At 34.5% G+C, this 21,990-nt stretch overlaps 2 protein-coding genes across 5 annotated transcripts; both read left to right on the top strand.

The window, feature by feature from the left end:
* Window positions 1-6,415: 6,415 nt before the first annotated feature.
* On the top strand, window positions 6,416-14,892 carry LOC110717314 (prolyl-tRNA synthetase associated domain-containing protein 1-like). Of its 4 annotated transcripts, none has more exons than XM_021895968.1 (13): window positions 6,416-6,567; window positions 6,944-7,006; window positions 7,300-7,359; window positions 7,440-7,493; window positions 7,634-7,694; window positions 7,803-7,879; window positions 8,145-8,194; window positions 10,954-11,036; window positions 11,234-11,304; window positions 11,402-11,552; window positions 13,514-13,668; window positions 13,756-13,854; window positions 14,407-14,892. In XM_021895968.1, the coding sequence occupies exons 2-13, from the start codon at window positions 6,980-6,982 to the stop codon at window positions 14,476-14,478; spliced, it is 960 nt and encodes a 319-aa protein (XP_021751660.1). In that variant the 5' UTR covers window positions 6,416-6,567; window positions 6,944-6,979; the 3' UTR covers window positions 14,479-14,892. The 4 variants fall into 4 exon arrangements, with proteins under 4 accessions (XP_021751660.1, XP_021751658.1, XP_021751661.1 ...); XM_021895966.1 differs by having other exon boundaries at window positions 6,944-7,018; XM_021895969.1 differs by having other exon boundaries at window positions 6,461-6,567; window positions 6,947-7,006.
* Window positions 14,893-19,608: 4,716 nt separating this feature from the next.
* Window positions 19,609-21,217, top strand: LOC110717311. Its single transcript, XM_021895963.1, has 3 exons — window positions 19,609-20,064; window positions 20,154-20,340; window positions 20,595-21,217. The coding sequence occupies exons 1-3, from the start codon at window positions 19,609-19,611 to the stop codon at window positions 21,215-21,217; spliced, it is 1,266 nt and encodes a 421-aa protein (XP_021751655.1).
* Window positions 21,218-21,990: the final 773 nt, after the last annotated feature.

The following is a 21,990-nucleotide window of genomic DNA, read 5'->3' as shown; positions in this document are numbered from 1 at the left end:
GTTTATTAATGATGACATTTAACCCTCTTTCTTCTTAGAATAATAAGTGTATATTGTACAAAAGATAATTCTTATTTGTTGTAGCTTAAATCTATTGTTTTTCTTTTACCTTTTTTTTGCTTTAAATATTTATTTTTGGAAACTATTAAAAGCCCCCCAAAAAGTTAAAGAATAAAAAAAAAAGAGAGAGAGAGAAAAAAAGGAAAATATAGAGAAATATTCTAGATTATACAGAAGAATTAATCAAGAAAAATTACAAGATCAAACTCTTTAATTAAATACTTTCAAGATTATATCGAGCTTTTTTGTTCCAAATATTCAATTTTATATAAATATATTTTCTCCCAACTTCATAAATATCACAACTTATTACATGACAATTTTCACTTTTAAGACACTAAATTATAAAAAAAATCTCTTTCCATTCATTTTTTGAGATTTTTTTTGAACTCACGATTTATTTTGTTATTATTTATTGATTATCTTAGGTGAATGAGCATGAAGGAGGGAATTATTTATCATAAAATGAGAATTAAAAACAAATTTTTTTATTTTTTTTTTTTAAAAAGAAAAAAAAAAACTCATTCGGCAAGAAAAGAAGGGTGAAATGTCACAGCCTGTTAATTTTTATACCAGTTTGTTGCAATTTGTTAACTTTTATACTAATATGTCGCCGGTGACTAACTTTTATACCATTTTGTCACAAATTGCTAACTTTTATACCAATATGTCACCGGCGATAACGTTTATACCAATATATCACAAGCGTGTTAATTTTTATACCAATTTGGCTAATTGGCCCGACGTATAACCATATCTCACAACATTCCGATTAGAACACCTCCAAATATAGGTCCTATTGATTAATCTTATTTATACTTTTATAGTGAAGTAAACTTAATTTTAGGAAAAATTGTCAAGAATAAAAGGACCTTTCAGCTATCTTCCACAAATAAAACGACATTTTGATTATTTCGGAATAAAATGACCTTTGACATGCATCTTCTATAAATAGGATAAAAAACCAGTAACCTGTTTCAAAGGTAAGTCTGGACACATGTCACATTGTTATTGCTTAGGGTATTTTATTTTTTAATTTTCTTTTAAATAAAATGTTTTAATTAAATAAAACTTAATTAAAAAAAACCCAATAAACCTCCCCTTCTGCAATTCCGCTCAACCCTTTCAATTCCCCATTTCAACCTCCTCCCCATGCTCCTCGGTTCAGCGCCACAGGCATCGGTCCCCTCCCCCTCCATTGCCGCAACGCCACACATCCCCTTCCCCTTCCCGCATCCCTTAGCACGTCAAGCCCTCACACTTCCCCGCAACCTCGAATAATGGATTTCTTGGGTTGTTTGTCATGAAAGAATGGAGATGTAGAGCGGTGGTCAGGGCGGTTGGAGATGGGATATCGATTCTAGTGGTGATTCGGCGGTTGTTTTATGTTGTCGGTGATTGTGTTTGCAATTGGAGCTCGTGGTGGAAGTCTAAGATGGGGGTTTCGGTCGGAATGGTGGGGTGGGATCGGATTCGCTTGGGCTGTCGGGGGTGCGAGGCCCGCTGGTGGATTTTGGTGCCGGTGGTGGATGAAGGTCAGGTTTTGGTTGCGCTTGCTTTTGGGTGGAGAGGATGGGTTACGGGTTGGTGGTGGGCTTGTGGGTGGAGAAGGGCTGATGATTTTTTTTTAATAAAATTAGTTTTTTTAAAAGAAAATGTTTTTCTTATAAATAAAGGAAAATGTAAAAATAAAAAAATTGACCAATCACATTATGACACATGTCACAATTAACCTATTAAATAGGTTACCAACATGTTACATCCTATTATGAGCAGATTCATGTCAAAGGTCCGGGATAATCAAAATGTCGTTTTATTTTTGGAAGACCGTTGAAAGGTCGTTTTATTTAGGAAATTTTTTATATTACCACCCGAAAATATATCCATTTTCAAAATAACCACCTGTTTAATTTTTATTTTATTTTACCACCCCTTAAATTTAAAAAACTACTCAGATTACCACCCATTTTAAAATTCCGATGGATTTTGGTTATGAGGACCCACCTAATAGCTAGTAACGGCTATGTCTAAGCATTACAATCATCCATGTCATCATTCCACCTCCCCCTTAAACCAATTTATTGAGTACAAGACAACCTTAAACCTAAAGAAAACAACTAAAAAAACAAGAGCTTGTTGTCTGAATTGCCACTACTACTGATCATCTTCTTCCTGTCACCACTAAGAGTCGTTAGGTGGGGCCCACATAAGAAAACTCCACCGAAATTTTGAAATGGGTGGTAATCTGAGCAGTTTTTAATTTAAGGGTGGTAAAATAAAATAAAAAATTAAAAAGGTGGCTATTTAGAAAATGAATACATTTTAGGGTGGTAATTTAAATTTTTTCCTTTATTTATGACAATTTTTCCCTTAATTTTATTGAAATAAAATTATTTTTACTGAATTCTGTAGTACGGAGTATCTATAGTAATATATAAAGAGAAAGGGCTTTTTGGGTGATAAAATTCACTACCCCCAAATTGCCCTTCTCAATTTTCAATATTACCTCTTTTATTCACAATTAAAATAAAAAATTAAGGGTTTGTTTGACATTGTTGTGGTTTTCCTGTTTTTTGGTTTTTTATTGTATAAAAATATACTTCCTCCATTTTTTTTAGATGCAACACAAACTTTTTCACAGTATTTAAGAAATGTGGGGTTCACATGATATAATACACTTTAAAATGGGATGAGTGGTTGTTAGGAGTGTAATTTAGTGGGTCATATGTTTTAAATAATGAAAATAGTATATTTTTCCTAAAGTAACTTTCCTTTTATAGTGTGTTGCAAGTATTGTGACATTTCCTTTTTAGGAAAGTGTTGCAAGTAAAAGAAAACGGAGGAAGTATGATATATGTCACATAATGAATAAAAAATTATTTAAACTTATTAAAATCATAATAATTTTGAAAATTGACAACAAAAAAGTGGAAACACCTTTTTTTGTTTCCTGTTTTTGGTTTTTAGTTTTCAAAAAACAGGAAACTAAAAACCAAAAATGATGCCAAACAAGCCCTAAAAAATTAAAATTATTTTTTTATAAAATACTATAAGTAATTACCTTATCATAACTGCTCTCACTCATCCTTTTGTTTTTTTTTTTAAAAAAAAACTACTCCCACTCCCTATAATATTTGAAATTGCTCTTAATTTTTATTTTGTTGGGAAACTACTTTTGATTAGATTTGTTTTTTTTTTTGTACTTTTACACAGGAATTTGTTTCAAAGGTTCAAATTTAAGCTAAATTAATAGATTGCGAAGGCTTTAATTTTTTTAAAACAATAAAAAGATATTCCATAAGTTCATCAACTTTTTTTTCATAATTTTTTATTACTAATTGTAGGCGCCGCTCGAAGTGCGCATACGTTAAAGCATGTGTGAATATGCTTGGCACTCATAGGAAGTGGGAATCGACTTAACATGATTAGGGACAAATAAAGTAGGGAGCCGCCAACAAGTTTTTAAGGAACATGTAAATCGTTCACGGATCATAAAAGGCAACCACGATAAAGGGACAACGAAGGCAACAACGATTGACCCGTGAAGGTTACACCCCATTCATAATCCATGAGATTACTAACTCCATATGGTTCGGAACCACGAAAGGAGGATCAGGGATGATGGTACGAAGTGAGTCATGGAGTCACATTCACCCGTATTGGCCTCTACTCGATTCTTATAGTGAAAAGTTTTCCTGTGATCACAAAGGCATACAAACAAAATATTCAATTTGCTCCAAACTATTATTAAGCTAAATTGGTTTAATATTAATGCAACATATAATTTTAATATATTGCGATCACTTGATTTAATAACAAGATTAAAAAGGAACTTAAACCGGTTGTCCAAATTCTCTTATTAGGCGTGATTTTCAATTACATATTCCCTTTAAACATGCAATATGGTGATCAATAAATATAATAGAATAAACATTAATATTGGAAGCAATTTAACAATATTTCCAACAATATAAAATCGTTAAAAAAATAATAGAAATAAAAGGAACATAATTCTTACTTTGATTCTGTTTGCTTGCAACTATAAAATAATAAACAAGTTAGTAACTTCAAGGAAATAATAATAAAACAATAATTAAATCAAATTAAATTAAATAGAGTTGATTTGGGGTCAAACCCTCAAACAGTTCTACCTTTCACGCCTTGGCTTAAGGACAGAACCACGAGTAAAGTATAGACTCCTTGGAGTGCTTGAAAAAGGAATTTTGAAAGAAGAAGGGTAGGCTAATGTTTAGGCTAGAGCATTGAAGAGAGAAAAATAGAGAATTAATTGATGCCCCGTACATCAGAAATGAGGGGGTATTTATAGAAAAAATGTGCTGAGGGAACACACGGAACCCTAAAAAGATAAAAACCCTAAAAAAGTATACCGTGACACGGCAAAGTGTACCGTGACACGGGAAATCCCACCGTCAGGCGGTAAACATTCCCGTGACACGGTGTACAGCTGTGTGACGCGGGAAATATTTAGTGAACGGGGGAGAAAACGCGTTAAGGGTTTACGCGGAAAGGACACAGAAACCCCCGTGTCACAGTAGGTGCCCCGTGTCACGGGGAATCCCACCGTCAGACGAGACAGTTTCCCGTGACACGGTGGACTATTGCCGTGACGCGAGAGTTTTTAGTTCGTTTTTTCGTCTAAATTCATTTTTAACCCTAATTTCATTTAACATTTTAAGTGTCTTGATAATTTCGGGCCATTTCTGATTTATTATTATTTGGGCTAAAAAAAGTAAATAAAATAAATAAAAGGTTTGGGCCAAAATAAATAATAAAACAATAAAAAAAAAGTTTGGGCTGAAATTAAAAAAACTATGCTTTGACCAAACATCAAGACTGATCTATGGAATATTCAAAAATTAAATTTAATTAAATACGATTTTTTAAGCACTCTCGGGATTAAATACTGAACCCGACCAATAGTAGCGGTGAAAGGTTGTTCATCATCGATTTTGGTTTTTGGGGAGACATTTTTAGGTGTCTACACTAATCATATAACTAATATATAAATCTAAATTTTTTGCCAGACGACGAGATAGCGACACTTGGCGTTCCAATTTTTCGCCAAGTGTCGCGCCACGTAGGATAGAATTATATTGAATTCAATTTGTAGGATAAAAAAATTAATTTAGAATTCTATTTTCAATCAAATTTGGATAAAATTTTAGGATAAAATTGTTAATTTAGAGTTGAATTTTCGATAAAGTAACAATATTCATATGTACAAATTAAATTATAATTTTATTAAAAAAAATAAATTATAACACTCATAAATTATCATATAAATTTATTTTTTGTATCATAGTATTTATTTTGGAGCGAAGGAATTAGCTCAAAGTGCACCACATCCATTATTTATAATATATTCTAATCAATTAAAACAACATACTTTACAATCTAATATAATTTTATTACTGTGTGTAGACCTATCAATCGAGTCGGGTCACAAGTCATATCGGACAGGGTCATTATTTCAGTTTAAGGATCAACAAATGTTTTTCACCAATGTTATTATTATTAGTCATTACATGCCTACTATATAGTTTAAATCATCACAAAAACACATTAATTCCTAACTAATTTTGTATCAATGATATGTTTTAAAATTTGACACATAGATTAAAAATTTATCTTAAAATTTAATAAACAACCCGGGCATCGCACGGGCACAAAACTAGTATATATATATAAACCTAAACTTTTAGCCAGGTCACGACAACGACACTTGGCACTTTAACTTTTCGCCAAATGTCGTGCCACATAGACGACATATAAGATTTAGTATGACACCTCTAACGCTAGATAAGAGAATTTAAGATAGATTTTTTTAAGATAAAAAAGTTATTTAGAGTTTTATTTCAGATAAAAAAAGTTATTTATAGTTTTATTTCTGATAGGCCTTCTAATTTTCCATATGAATAAGTAGATTGTAACTTTAAAAATATATCTTATAAATATGTTAAATTAAATTTATATCATAAAATTTATAAAGTTGTACAAATCAGGACTTATTTATGATACACTTTAATCAACCAAAACAAAACTTGACATTTTGATTTTTCGCCAAGTGCCACGTCAGGTAAACAACAAATATGAATTAGTGTGACACGCATAAGATAAATAATTATAACTTTTAAATACTTTTAACACAACTTTAACCCGTCTTTATAAGTAGCGAATTAATGTAAGGATTTTTAAAACATAAAGATATATATTGCGGAGAGAACTCGGGGCATCGCCTGGGGTACGTACTAGTATATATATATATATATATTATCGGCTTTTAAATTTACACCAACAAATATTTATCGTTTTTTATAGAATAAAGATGAAAATATAGCCTAATTAATTTTCTATCACATGCATTTGTGTGTTTCTTACCCTGTATTATTAAGGTGAAGTGAACACTACAATTTTACACTCGGGTGAACTATACAAACTGCGTTTACCTTTCCCCTTGAGTTCCTTCGACCTCCGCCACTGCAACTGGTAAGACACCATTAATCTCTATTTTATCATCCTTTGATTCCTTTACTACAATCAAACCCTAATCTATTATCTTTTGATTTCTTCTCTATTCTCTACAATTTAACCCTAAATTGTTTAATTCAACACCTTCACATGCTAATACTACAGCTGAAAATGTATGTCCGTGCTTATTGGTTGATTATGCAATTCAACAGTCGCTAATTATAGTTGTAATCTATAATTGGATTTATTTTTTATATGATACAGTAATATAATTAAAGTTATGTTGGTATTGGATTATAAATTAGGGTTTTAAGATATGCTGTTCACTCTTTTATACTCAAATTTCAATCTTGTTTAGTTTGTACTTCTGTATTCATCGTTGAAATTTATTCAGAAGTGTTGATTAGCTCCGACGTTGTTGAGGCGAAACATGGGTTATACCAAGGAACAGCTCCTGGAACGCTTGAAGGTTTTATTCTATCACATTTGCTCTTTTTACAATCAAATTGAATGAAATCATTGGATATTGTAGTAATTAATCTTTCAATGTCTTAATTTGAAATCTTTTTGATGTTGCAAGTTAGTGATTATGTATAATTTAAGATGCTTGCTTATTCAAGATCAAATTTTGATTCATGTATTTAATTATGTATTGATGATAACTTTAGAAACAATACTAATAGATGTGTTATTATAAATTACTTTCGTATTACAATTATATTTAAGTGAAATTAATGGTGGGGTTTACAGGAACTTCAAATTGAATTTGAGAAATATGAGCATCCTGTGGTTCTAACGGTGGAAGCAGCGGTATGTTTTAAAATCCGTTTTTGCAATTGTATTTCTGTGTAATTATAATGGGGTACTAATATGGTTTTTCTTTGCTTCAGCTGAAATATCTTGCTAATGTGGATGGTGCTTTTTGCAAAAATTTGTTTCTGAAGGTAAATTGTGTGTGTGTGTGTGTGTGTGTGTGTGTGTGTGTGTGTGTGTGTGTGTGTGTGTGTGTGTTTACCCCCTTTTCCCTATTATACTTAATAATGGTGATGTGGGTTTTCATTATTTGTTTTAATGGTACTTTCAGGACAAAAAACATAGATATTACATAATTTCTGCCCTAGCAGAAACCAAAGTAGACATGAAAGGTATGTGTTTCCGATGTAGCCATCACATAGGTTTTATATTGTTGCTAAAATGCTTCTTTTTGAATTTTGTGCTATTTATGAAAGTATTCATGCTTCAAAGCTGAGCAGTTTTATCTGTGAGACTTGGTTTGGGCAAAGGAGGCTTAAGAATGGCGCCTGAAGAAGCCTTAGGTGAAGTACTTCAGGTGGGTGTCTGCATGTAGACCTATAGTCAGGTTTCTGTTGCATAATGTTTTCATTATTTTTTAGTATCGTTGAATGTTATACTTTGTCGTAAGTCATAAGACAATTTTTTGAGATTGCCCCAATAAGAAGTATGAAATCAATTTGGACAGAGAGGAACATGCCATTGTTGGCCAGTTTTAACTGTTAGTTCTATATGTTATACAGTTGTACTATACTATAATTTGGGTAAGGACCTTGGCACTAATGTTTTCTGGGCTTTTCCAGGTGCCACTGGGTTGTGTAACTCCATTTGCAGTAGTGAATGAATCTGCAAGGTATAGTTTTTGTCTTGTTTCATTGGGATATTTAAATGCAATATCCTTTGTACTTGGTGAGCTATTTGAAAGGCTCATTCCCAATTATTTCCCATTTATTATGTTTAAATTGCAAGGATTTAAGCCTTATCTAATCACTTAATTTAGCTGATGACTATGGTCGCTTTGTCTGCATTGCCCTTTTCATTAAATTCATATATTGCATTTTTATTTTTATAATTTACAACATATGGTCTCCATATCATATGGAGGGGGGGGGGGGGAGGTGAGATACAGGGAGAGATTCACCCATGTGATGTCCGAGAGAGAAGCCATATGTCAAGAAAAGAATGTTGCTTCCAAAAAAAGGGAAGTGTTGTAACTAAAGAAAATGAAGTGTTATGTTAAGCACATTTTATTCCATTAACGTCTCAGGTATGGTGATATAGTTAAGTCAGTTTGTTGGAACTTGGAAGGAAATTGAACAGGTTGCATGTCCATAATGCTGGTCATTTGTGCTCGAGGTCATTATGTGACATTGTTGTGTTTGCTAAACCTATCAATCCATTGTATGTGAATGTGTCCACAAAAAATCCTACAAACTAAAGTTTACTTTGATAAGAAATCAAGAAAAATTTCTGATCCAGGGTTTAGGACTTTAGGTTGAAAACGCCTAGACCTAAATAATAAAATGGAGTGATAAGAAGGATCAATGTTAATGCATTGGGCTTTTGGTTGCTGAAAAAAAAATCAAGTTGACCTACATGCTTGCTGAATACTTGAATTCAACTTGTTTGTCGCAGGCATACTTGATAATTGATATGTTGGGATAATATCTTGGGTGGCAGGAGTCATCTGGATTTCTGTAGATTAAATTTTACAGCTAGCAGCTATGGAAGACTGTTAATTTCAGTGTCTTCTGTCTGCCACTTTTCTCCCTCTCTAAGAAGCTAAGGCAGCTTAGCTCTATTAATTTCCTTATTATTGCTTAACAGAGCAGTGTTTTTTTTTTTTTTTTTTTAGGACTTCTTTTTCTTTCTTTTTTTTTTTTTTTATTTTTATTTTTATTGGTGGGGGGGGGGGTGCCGACTAGCCTGAGTGAACATTCAACTGTAAGTGGTTTGGTTAAATACAGCAGAAAACTAAAATAAAATTTCAATTATGTACCAGTATATTTGTCAATAATAGTCGTTCTTTATATATTTGTGTGCAAAAAAATGTAATGATATGTGCCAGACCCATAAAAGGCCCATCATATTAGGTATAGGTAGCCTTCTCATATCCTGTACTCAAACCAGATACCACATATTAAACTACTTTTTGTAATGTATAATACTGACAATTCTTTGAAATTTTGGCAACTTTCCCGTCCGGTTAAATAGATATGAGAACAAGTAGTGGCATTTGTTTTTGGATCAAATGCTGAATATTTCATTGCACAACTCATTTTGTATAAGCACAATTCAAAAACTCAACCTTTATATATATATATATATATATTACCTCCGTTAACAGTTATTTGCAACATTTACTAAAAATGGGCACTATCTATTATTTGCAACAAACTTATTTCTTTCTATTTTAGTAACTTTTTTCTATCTAAATGACCAAAATACCCTTATTTAAAACTTATTAGCACATAATACTACACTTAATTAGAAAAACATTATAACCTTAATCTAAATTAATTATCTCTCTCTCCTCCTTCATCTCTCGTATCATCTTTCTCTCTCTCCTCCATCTCTAATTTCATCTTCATCTTCAACTCTCATCTCTCTTCAAGTTCCAAACTATCTTACCTGTTGGTTTCAGATCTTGTCGGTGGTTTGCTTGATTTGTGGTTGAATTTGGTGGCTTATGGGTGGATTTGCAGGTTTGTTGGGGTCATTTGTGGGTGGGTTTGCTTGGATTTCGGTGGTTTTAGTGGTGGTTGAGTTCGTGGTTGGGTTTTGGTAGTTTTGCCTGGGTTTGTGGTGGGGTTTCGGTGGTTTTGGTGGTGGTTGGGTTTGTGGTGGGTTTTCGGTGGTATTGGTTGGGTTTGTGGTGGGATTTCGGTGGTTGTGGTGGTGGTTGGGTTTGTAGTGGGGTTGCGGTGGTATTGGCTGGTTTGTGGTGGGATTTCGGTGGTTTTGGTGGTGATTGGATTTGTGGTGGGATTTCGGTGGTTTTGGTGGTGATTGGGTTTGTGGTGGGGTTTCGGTGGTTTTGGCTGGGTTTGTGGGAGCAGGGGTTCGGTGGTTTTGGGTTCGTGGGTTAGGTTTCAGTGGTTTTGGGTGGGTTCGTGGTTGGGTTTTGGACTTTCGGTGGTTTGGAGTGGGTTTGTGGTGGGGTTTCGGTGGTTTTGGTGGTGGTTGGGTTTTGTTGGTGGGTTTCGGTGGTGGTTTTGGGTTCTGAGTGTCGGTGGGTTTGGTTGTTCCGGTGGGTTTGGTGGGTTTGGTTGTTCTGGTGGTTGTCGGTGGGTTTGGCGGGTTTGGTGGTTCTGGTGGTTGTCGGTGGTGTTTTTTCTGGGTTAAGTGGTTCTGAGTTTAGGTGATTATGGGTTTTGTTTAATTGCTTTTTCTAGTTAGGATTAATACTTAACCAAGTGTCCTTATTTTTCAATAATCATACTTTAAAAGTTTTGCCTAGGAGTCCGCGCATGACCCCTTTGTTGCAAATAACCGTTAACGGAGGTAGTATATAATATATATATATATATATATATTTTTTTTGAAGAATATTTATATTTATTTATAAATAAATATATTTATTTATTTATTTTTGTATTTTTTTTTGTGAAGGCACGTCTCGTTGTTATTGGATCAAGGTTTGAGAACTCAGAGGCGCATTATGTTTCACCCATTATCTAATGACATGTCTATAGGTACGTAGGAAGGTTCGTTCATGTGCACAGTTCTTTGGAACGGCATAGTGTAGTAGTGTTTCATTCTCATTCCTTTTTTTGTTTTATTGGGAATAATAAAATACTAATATGCATGGGGGGTTTTTGAGTGTTTTACATGTTGGCCATCGTATGATATGTGAGTTTCTTCATGATGTGTCTGTTACTACTTGTGATAGCTCTTTCTACTGATGGCCTGGACAAGTTTCTGAAATCATTAGGAAGAGAACCTGCATATGTTGATCTCGAGGTTAGAACACAATGCATTTCATGCTTTTGGTTGGTTATGTTGGTGAATCAGAGTGATACTTTTTGGCTAAGCTAAGCTACACTGTGTTTGAATGTAGGCTAATCCTCCTGTTGGCAAGGACCAACCTCCTGATTTGGCTGCGTTTGCACCATCTAATGCCATTGCTGTACCTGAAGCTGCTGCAAAAGCAGCCTCCACAGAACCTGCTCCCCAGAAAAGTCAACCTGCAAATAGTGACCTTGTCACAGGTAATTCTTGTCTCTTTAAACTTTATATTGGTGGAGAGTTCTTTGTGAAAATTGACTAGCGTTTTGTTGGTAACTGGCTACCTGTGTTAGCTAGTTCTGAAAAATTCAGATGACTTGCTCTTGCTTCTTCAAGATTTAGATGTATTTTTTTTTGTTTTTTCAATTGAAACATTTAATGGGGTTTTTCAATGCTGAGGGTCTTCCTGCTATGGATCCTCTTTCATTACCAGATCTCATGTCATTTGGCTTTAAGTATTCGCAGTCTTTACCATGCCACACCTACCACCTCTGTTTTGCCTACCTCTTTGCTCCTTAATCCAATGCTTGTTTATCTTGTGTGAAATTTTATCAAGTTGGACAGCTACCTCAACATGAACTTGTGAAGCCAATGCTTTCGTTATCTTTTTAGATTACCTCAAAGGTCATTTTTCAATCTTCACAATCTCCATATGTTTTTTGATCAAAATAAACCTTACATTTGGATGAATTAATCTTCATAATCTTTTTTCCCCTAGATTGGAACTTGTGCTTGTACAAAATGTTAAGGCATCATCAAAATATAGATAATTGGGCTAACTCTGATACCAAATAGTAGACTTGCAATTTACATATTCCAAACTCAGATACTTTGATAAAGGCATGGTGGAGGAAATGGCTTACAAATCAAAGAAATCTGAAATCCTTAGGGATCTTTTTTTTTTTTTTTGTTTTTTTTTTGTTTTCCGAAATTACTTATGAGTTAGACAAATTAGCAATTTTATCTATGCTTTAATTCTGTTATAAATCTGAAGCCATAAAAATTCACCTAAATCAGGAATGGGAGCATAATTGTTTTATGAAGTATGGGAGCAGGCTAATTGGCAGTTTTTGAAGTGATTCAATTGAGATGAGAAAATTTCAACAGCTAATTTACCCACGTAGGACAACTTGTAAAAATCAAGCACATTGAGACCACATTAATGATGAACAATCACTCTAGGATATTGCAATATCACTGAGCAAGTAATATCTTGACTTGGGACTTGCCAATTGATATGTGTAAAAAGCTAAGTATAATGCTTGGAAAGATTAAAAATAAAGTTAAATTTGAGGTGTGTTTTAGATAAAAAACTGAAAATCAAACTTGAAGATTGATAAAGTTCTAACTTAGTTGATATAAAGTTATCCTGCACTCAAGAATTTTTTGTGTAAAAATCAAGCACATTGAGACCACGTCAATGATGAACAATCACTCTAGGATATTGCAATATCACCGAGCAAGTAATATCTTGACTTGGGACTTGCCAATTGATATGTGTAAAAAGCTAAGTAAAATGCTTGGAAAGATTAAAAATAAAGTTAAATTTGAGGTGTGTTTTAGATAAAAAACTGAAAATCAAACTTGAAGATTGATAAAGTTCTACCTTAGTTGACATAAAGTTATCCTGCACTCCAGAATTTTTTGTTTAGCTTGTTTTCTAGCCTTTCGAAAATGCGGTGTATTAAAGCAGGAAAATTTAGATGAATATTAGAACTACTACGTACTTATTTATTGGCTTGGGGAATGCCTTAGGTCATTTCATGTGCATATTGAACAAATTGCAATATATTGAACTAAATGTGCGATTTTGTTTTGGCTCAATTGTGATGTACGTATTATATTCTAATTAAAATTTGCTTTTTTTTTCCTCGGAAATTATTTTTATGCGCGTTCAGCTTTAGAGAGAGAGAGAGAGAGAGAGAGAGAGAGAGAGAGAGAGAGACCATATCATTGCCAACTAATGCTTAATTGCCAACTAATGCTTACGCGTGTCATTTTGACATGTATTGCTATTGACTTTTTATGGTAGTAGGTTTTTTTAATTTTTATTTTTTTTAAAAAAATATTAATTTACCCGTGTGTTAGGAATAAAAGCCATATGATCTTTGTATTTTTATTTTTGTTTCTAAATTAGCTTTTTATTTAATGTTTTTTGATTTAGGCAATCCTGTAAAGAAGCCTGCTGCGGAGAAAATTGTAAAGAACATGCCTGCAAAAGGTAAAACTGCAAATGCAGCTGCATCCACACCTTTTTCTAATCCCCAGCTTTTTGTGGATGAAATATTGGATAGAACTTCTGCGCTAATACTTTCTGAGGTGAGTACTTTCTGATTTAACAATACATCAATCAATACATCATAGAAAGATTATATTGGATTCAAACTTAATGTCTTCATTATTAAGATTAACAAGGAGACAATATCAACGCATGGCGAACAGCTTGGAGCTGTAGCATCTGACAATATCCGAAAACGTCTTTCCTCAGAGCTGAGCCACCTAGCTGTAAGTTATCTCCTATGACTTATCTCTCTCTTTATCTCTTTATGTCATGTATTGTGACTTTGAAGTTGGTCACCTTTGGTTTGTTAATACTACTATATCATATTCCCCCTTAATTTACTTTAATTGTTGTGTGTCTAATTCAAAGTGCTGAAAAGATTTCAAGAGCAAAAATGCATGCATACTATTTTTTTTGTTAAGTCTGATGTAAATTTGACTGAATACATCTGAAGGCGGGAGTCTAGATCTACCATAATGGTTCATAATATTTCCTTCAAAAGCATATATGCTATTTGCTGTTAGATTCTTATTTCCACATCAGTAAGTTGTTATTGGCATTCATTTGGTGAGAAAACCCAGGCGCGCTATGAAGTGCACTTACATCAGTTGATTATTCGTGCTGCTTGTTTATCATATCATCTCTTCAAAATAATTTTTCGCCAATAAGTGCATACCGGTTAATCCTTCACACAGTCTGTTTATGCATCAGTTAGTCGGAAACATCTCTGATTCATTCAAACTTATTGCAAGGGATTTCTTTCTTTCTTTCTACAGATGCTTTATAAGAGTACGGCTTATACAGAAGGATTTCATGCTGGCTCTCATCGTCATGAATCTCACTTATGAAGAGAGTTTGCTTATATTTGAAGGAGAGGATTTTACATCAGCTGGCAGCCATTACTGTTAGATCTTTATCCAATCGCTCTGTGACGTGAATCTGGCTGATTCATACTATTCTCATTCATTACAATTTTTGGAGAATTCATGTAAAATGCATTATAACACTCTTTTTATAAGTATTTTATGAATGACAATAATTAGTTTTGTACCTTGAGGGTTAGCTCAATTTGCTGGAGTATCAACCACAGTTGATGGTTGATCTTTGAAGCATTTTTCCGTCAATTTAAGAGAAGAAAAACAATCCTAGTTAAACACTTAAACTTGCTTCTTCTAAGAACTTGTGTTTGAAACTGTTGCAACGGTTTGGATTCTTAATTGCTTTCACAGTGACTTCTTACCACTGAATCACTGAACTGGCAATCCAATTTACTTGGTGCACTGTGAGGCTCTGGCTAATATGTTTAATTGATTGATACTTGAGACAGGTATAGATTGTTTTTTTGACATCAAGTAATTTAAAAAATTTCAGTAATTTTTTAATGTGAGGTGGCCATGTCTAAATACTTTTTTTTTTTGATAAACCATGTCTAAATACTTTTAATTAAATACTCCGATACTATTTTTTGCTAATTAATACCTATTTTATTCCTTGCTCCGGTTTCTTTACTTGCCCAATTTTCTTTTTTGGAAATCTTATCACGCAAGATAATTAATGCATATTTTAAATAATAATTTTTTACTTTTAATAAAAAATATATTTTATATGTTAGCCAATCACTTGAGAGTAGAGGAGGTAAGGGAATCCTCATATTAAAGCTTGTATTAGCTGTATATACGGTGAAAGTAATAAAGATATACTACTCTCCCTTTTAAATATATGTTCCATTGTCTATTTCAGCCGTTTTTAAACACTTGTTCCGTTTCCTTATTTGGAAAGATTTTATAATATTTAATTTATTTTTCTTAGTTAGTGGTTCCAAATAAATCATAATTAATTTTTGGGAAATTCCCATTGGTACCATCCAGGTTTTGGCTTTTCCCAGCGGTATCACATTTTATTTTTGACTTCCTGGTGATGCACCCCAGTTTTTGACTTCTTAACTGGCGTGATTAAGTCTGTTAAACAGACGTTAATAAGTTAGTAATTCTGGGTTAATAGGTGATTTAGGGTTAAAAATATGAAATGACTAAAATGCCCCCTTTTTAAAACCTTCCCTCCAACATCCATAATTAAACCTCTTCCCCTTCCATTTATGTCGATTGGACATAAAACCATTTCATTCAAATTTCTTCTCTCTCTCTCCTTTGCTCTGGTAAATTCACGAAGAATTCCTAGGGTCAAGGGAAATTCGCAAATTTGGTTGGTCTACATAGCTAACAGGGGGAAATCTGAGCATAATTCAGGTATATTAGTACTACTACTGTTCATTTATGCATGATTTGGTGCTTTTGATTGATATTCTGTTTTTGTATGCGAATTTAGGTTTATTTCATGATTTAAATGTTGTTTATTTGTGCGAATTTAGGGTTATTTCATATATATTTGATGTGTGATTATGTTTGATCAAATATTGGTTTAGAGTATGGAATGAAATTGAATGAAATGCCTTGATCATGTTTGATTGAATTGGAATTTTTTTGCATGTTGTAAGTGTGTACATTGTTTACCTTATTTTGCAGAATGGGTGATGTTGTGATAAGATTTCATCACTTGAATAAACATGTTGATATTGGGGTTGACTTAGATAGATGTAATTTGATGGACTTGGTTATGGAATTTGAGGACAGTGATGTAGTAGACACTGAGTATCCATTAATCAACCCTTCCTATGGTTATGGTCACAAAGAAAAGCATATCCCATTACTAGATGATGCTGATTTTTTTAAGATGATTCATGCCCTAGATGAGTGTGATGTGTATCACATTTGGGTTGGGTGTGGCAAGAAACCAAGTGTCTTGAATAAAATGACCCAGAAGTTAAGGAAAACTCAAACTATTCCACCCCTTGTTGATCCACCCCAAACTGAACCCTCCCAAACAGAACCCTCCCAAATAGAACCATCACAAACAGAACCCTCCCAAACAGAACCCTCCCAAATAGAACCATCACAAACAGAACCATCACAAACAGAACCATCACAAACAGAACCATCACAAACTGAACCCTCTCAAACTGAACCCTCTCAAACTGAACCCTCTCAGCCTTCCTTGGAAGATTTATTTGTAACTGAGTCTTCTCCACCTAGGTATGCTGATGTCAATTCACCAATAGATGAACCAAGTGTCCAACCTAATGATGCTGAGTACACAAAGGGTAGAATTAAGTTTGAGAAGACTATGGAGAGGATAGAAAAGTCAAAGAAGGCTAAGGCTACAAAGAGTAAGAAGAGTGCTGCCACCAAATCAACCCCAATGCAACCACCATCACCTAGGTCACCAAATACTGTGTTCAAGACCTTAACTTTGAGAAGAAGCCCTAGATTTTCACCTATTCCAGTCACTGAGACAGCTGCTCCCAATGTTGAACCATTAAGTAATTCATCTCAGATCTCTGTTTTTGCTATAAACCTTCCTAGAACCACAACATATAGGAAAGGGGTAAGGGTTGGCAGTACTGTCAATGAGAGAAGAATGCTTGGTGTAGGTTCTAATTTGGAGTCTAGTCAGGTGGAGGAACTTAGAATTGGTGTGACTGAGACAGAAGTTGAGGACCCTAGTTTTGGTTTCAAGGGGAGAAGGAAAATGGACTTTGTTGTTCAGAGTGATTCATCTGGTTTGAATGAGAGTCAGGAGGGAGGCAATAGTTTGAGTTTAAATGAGAGTCAGGTGGAGGGACCTAAGACTGGTTCAAAAGTTAGAAGAAAAATGGAGTTTGTGGTGCAAAGTGATTCAGATGAAGATAATGAAGGAGAAGTAGCACCAAAGGGTGATGTTCCTGCAGATGAATTGGTTCAGCTTCAAAGGATTCCTAAAATCAAGGATAACCGGAAACCTGGTAAATGGTTTGAGTTTTTAGATGATGAAGATGATGAGGATTACTTTAAGAGACTTTACAAGAATGGAGAGATGTATGAGGATGCTGATTTTGGGAAGATAGTGTTAAGGCCATGGATGATTTTCACTGATAAGACACACTTTAAGGATACTCTTAAGGACTTTGCTGTACAAGAGATATTTGCAATTAATGTGGAGTATGCTGACAACAAGAGGTATACAACAGTGTGCCAATCTCAATGTTGTGACTGGAGGCTGCATGCAAGCAGGCTTTCAGATGGAAGAACTTGGGCAATTAAGAAGATTTGGCCCAATGTACACACTTGCAGAGGGTTAGAGACATACAACCCCATATGTAATGTCAAGTGGGCTTCCCAGAAAGTTATGGAAGACATCAGAGCTAACTGATGTGTCTATTTTAAATAGTATTTTACCCCCGTCCCTTGGTCATAATTAGTAGTGTTTTTGGCTCTTTAGAGCCACTTTTATTACTAATTGGTGTTTTCTAGTGTTTTCGTAGATTTGGTTGGCTTTTGCAGGGATTTATGCTTTTGGAGTATTTTCCCGAGATATTTTGGAGCAATCACGAGCATTGGAGAAGCACGACCAGATTCAATAGCCCAGGGCCGGTTAGAGCCATCGAAACGGTGATTAAGGGCTCGGTATAGGTGATACTGGGGCATTTGGACCGAGTATTCAAGACCTAAAGAGGAAACCCAGATTGGCCCGAAGAATTGGAGCCCAATCTAAGCCCAAATAGTGGCCTAAATGAGCCGCCCGGCCAAAGAGGCTGGCGCCCGGAGGCGCGCCCGGCCGGGCGGGAGAAGCTTAGTCTGGCGCCCGGTGACACGCCCGGCCGGGCGCGAGATTTGTACTATGATAAAAAAGGCGCGCCCGATCGGGCGGTGCCTCGCCCGATCGGGCGCGTGTATTTCTTAGTAGACGATTAGCGTCGTTTTAATTTGTTTTAGTTTAGGACTTTTGTACGGAGTATAAATAATCCTCCGTAATACGATTTTAGGATTACTTCTTCTTCTCCTCTTTTACTTTTTCTTTACTCTCTTAATTATTCTCTTAGGATTCTCTCTCTAAACTTTTGTTCTTAATTCTTCCATTAATTCCAGATTACTTTTTGGTAACAATTTCTTCCCCTTTAACTTCAGTTATTTTATTTGCTTCCTTGATTATGCTTTTATTTATTTATTTGATTAGTTTAGATTTAATTATGTGTGAGTAGTTTTATTTCTAGGGTTTATGGGGATCTAATAAATAATATAAAGGGGTAATTTATTGTTGTTAATTATTAATGCTAGATTAATTTCCTATTGATTGATTTAATGCTATGTAACTAGATTAGGCCTATCTTTTATGCATGAGTTTGACAATATTGATTCAAGATTCGAGAGATGAGAATTAATGTTTAGGTCTAGTTTCAATAGGCAGATTAATTTATAAATGGTTAAGTCGAGATTCGAGAGATGAGATTTAATACTGGTAGATTAATTCTGTGATTGTAATACGTAGCGAAAGCCCTTTACAATCTGGTTAATTGATGCATTGATGATTGACTATTATTGATTATTGATATTGCATGATAATTTCTTATTGAATTGTTTTAATGTTTTACAATTGCGGCTTGTAAAAGTATAGCAATATTAAATTGATGAATCGAGCAGATGTTAATTTTATATTAAAGGCTATTTTCAACAAGGACTTAGATCTAGTAAATTGCGAGAGCCTATTAGGTCTACGTTGATTAATAAATTGCGAGAGCCTGTTAATCATGTTATTTATGCAATGTCAATGATTGATTGCTATGTTTTTACCCTGGAGTATTATTTATTGGTGAACCTATGCCCTAGATCCTTTTATATATTGTTTTCTCCGTATTCCTATTCTTTGTAGTTTAGTTTCATATTCAAATATAAATATTGGTTACTTAGAAAATTTAGATTATAATAATTAATTAGGAGTAAAAAGACTTGTTTCTCTGTGGAGATCGACCCTACTTCCCTATCTACTTTAGTTAGAGGATTTAGGTATTTACTTTTGATTAGGGGATACGACTTTACCCTGTCACTAACCCTGACATTCCTGGGAAAGCTTTAAATGAACTTTTATTCCAAAGATATGGAATCTACATGAGACAATCTACTTTGTATAGGTTAAAGAGTTATGTAATTGAGCAGCTCTTTGGAGGCCATGATGAATTTTATTCATTGTTGTCCATGTATGCTAAAATGTGTATTGAGACAAACCCAGAAACTTTAGCATTTTGTGCATGGCAAGAAACTAAATCCCTGCCTAAGCAACTGCAATTCACAAGTATATTCATTTCCTTCACTGGACAGTGGAGAGGGCTTCTTAGAGGTGTTAGGCCTTTGATTGGTGTAGATGGAACACACCTCAAAGGTAATTATGGGGGTATTTTGTTATCTAATGTGGGAATAGATGGCAATAATGAGATCTTTCCCATAGCCTATGCTATTGTGAGTCAAGAAGACAAGGAGTCATGGAGCTACTTCTTCTGGCATTTGAGCAACATGATCAAAGAATCTTCAAGGGAGCATTGGACTATCATTTCTGATAGGCAAAAGGCAAGTACTGAAGTTAAAATTGAATTTTTTGCTGTTTATGATAACATTTGCATATTACATAATACTAATCTTGTTAATTATTGTTTCAGAGAGTAGAATTAGCCTTAGAAAATGTATGGCCAGAAGCTGACAGAAGGTTCTGTTGTAGACACCTTAGTAGGAATTACAAAAAGAAGTTTCCAGGCCCTATGATGTATGTTTTATTTTGGAGAGCATGCAATGCAACTTCAGCTTTCACATTCAGGAAAGTTATGGAGAAGCTGAAGAAAGAGGGAGGTGATGATGTCATGTGTTGGTTTGCTGACTTGGGAGAACAGTCCAAGTAGAGTAAGCACAAATTTAGCCCTAATGTCTGCAATGAGACCAACACATCTAATTTTGTGGAAAGCTTTAACTCCACACTTGGAGTAAACAGATGTAGGCCTGTATTAACTCTGCTAGAAGGTAACAAATTTACATAACTTTGTTTTGTGCTTATGATAATGTGAATATATTCTGATCATCATGTGTAATTATGTACAACTATGCAGGAATAAGGAGGGTCTGTATGGTAAGAATTGCAACAAGGCTTGAGAATGCAAGGTCTTGGAAAGATGAGGATATTTGCCCAAAAATTGTCAAACTGGTGAAACAGATAGGGAAGGCAAGCTCAAACTGCAGAGCTTTTAAGTCCAGCCCTGGAGAGTATGAAATCCATGAGGGCAGATCTCAATTCCCTTTGAGCCTTAACAAGAAGATTTGTTCTTGTGGTGCATGGCAACTTTCAGGAGTGCCATGTAGGCATGCAATTAGGGCCCTAATTGATGCAAAATTGGACCCACATGACTTTGTTAGTTCTTGGTACTCTGTCAAGACATACAAGCAAGCATACAGTTGCTGCATTAATCCCATACCAGACACAGACCAATGGCCTATTGATGACTCAGGCATAATTATCATGCCACCTAAGATGAAAAGGGGCATTGGAAGACCAAGTAGGAATAGAAAAAGGGAAGAAGGAGAAGTCCAACCAGGCAAGAGAAGCAAAACAGTCAAATGCTCAAAGTGTGGTTGCTTTGGGCATAACAAAGCAACCTGCAAGGGAGGCTTAACTGGGAAAGAGTTGAAGGCATCTGAGCCTGTTGTCATAAAAAACCCAAGGGTCAGAGACTAATCAAATGCAGCAAAGGCAGCAAAAGCAGCAAATGAAGCATTATCTGATGCCGCAGCATCTAAGTCAAGGAAGAAAGGGAAGCATGTCACTGATTATCCAACTGAGTTGAATGCTTCAATTCACAGTTGCCTAGCCAACCAGCAAACCTGTCTCAAGCTTACTTGTGGATGCAATTGCTATGTAGTTAACTTTGTTTTTTGAAACTTTAGCTACAATCTTGGCACTTTAGATGAAAAGTGATTGTTTAGTCAACTTTTTTAGTGCTTTATTCTAACAGTAGGTAACTGATGCTTTTTGGAACATAAGTTTGGTTTTGGATACTTTGGCAATCATCTTCATTTTGGATATATGAAATCAGCAACTATTGCCATTTTAAAAGTTGTGATTTGAGTTCAGTTATTGATCTTGTTCTGTTGCATTATTGTACTTATTACTTAGTAAACAAAGTATAAAACAGAACAAAGTAGCTCTTTTTTCATTTCTCATTCCTTCATCCAGAAAAAACAACTTTTAAATGCTAGTAATAATCTACCAATTACATAGCATGATTTAAAGGATACACCACTTTTATTTTAGAGCAACAAATAGTAAAATCAAGTACATGACAAGAGCAATCCTAACAACCATGTATATGTAGGCTGCAAATTCATAAGCTCTCTCTGTAAATTCAGTTAAATTAATCTCTCGGATTAGCATACTCAGCAACATTTGGTTCCCTGTTCTGTTTCCCATAAATTGATCTTCAGAGACTCACATCAACAAACCACAGTGCC

The sequence above is a fragment of the Chenopodium quinoa genome, unplaced genomic scaffold (genome assembly GCF_001683475.1).
Source record: "Chenopodium quinoa cultivar QQ74 unplaced genomic scaffold, ASM168347v1, whole genome shotgun sequence".
Lineage (NCBI taxonomy): Eukaryota > Viridiplantae > Streptophyta > Magnoliopsida > Caryophyllales > Amaranthaceae > Chenopodium > Chenopodium quinoa.
Note: the sequence above shows the minus strand (reverse complement) of the source record. Positions and strands in the feature narration are given on the sequence as shown.

Excerpts from the sequence above, each read along its gene's own strand:
- LOC110717311 (XM_021895963.1), top strand. The coding sequence starts at position 19,609 with ATGAGACAATCTACTTTGTATAGGTTAAAGAGTTATGTAATTGAGCAG. Across the intron at positions 20,065-20,153 it reads TCATTTCTGATAGGCAAAAG|AGAGTAGAATTAGCCTTAGA; the intron begins GCAAGTACTGAA and ends TTATTGTTTCAG. Across the intron at positions 20,341-20,594 it reads GAAGCTGAAGAAAGAGGGAG|GAATAAGGAGGGTCTGTATG; the intron begins GTGATGATGTCA and ends ACAACTATGCAG.
- LOC110717314 (XM_021895966.1), top strand. The coding sequence starts at position 6,980 with ATGGGTTATACCAAGGAACAGCTCCTGGAACGCTTGAAG. Across the intron at positions 7,360-7,439 it reads TTCTAACGGTGGAAGCAGCG|CTGAAATATCTTGCTAATGT; the intron begins GTATGTTTTAAA and ends TCTTTGCTTCAG. Across the intron at positions 7,880-8,144 it reads CCTTAGGTGAAGTACTTCAG|GTGCCACTGGGTTGTGTAAC; the intron begins GTGGGTGTCTGC and ends GGGCTTTTCCAG.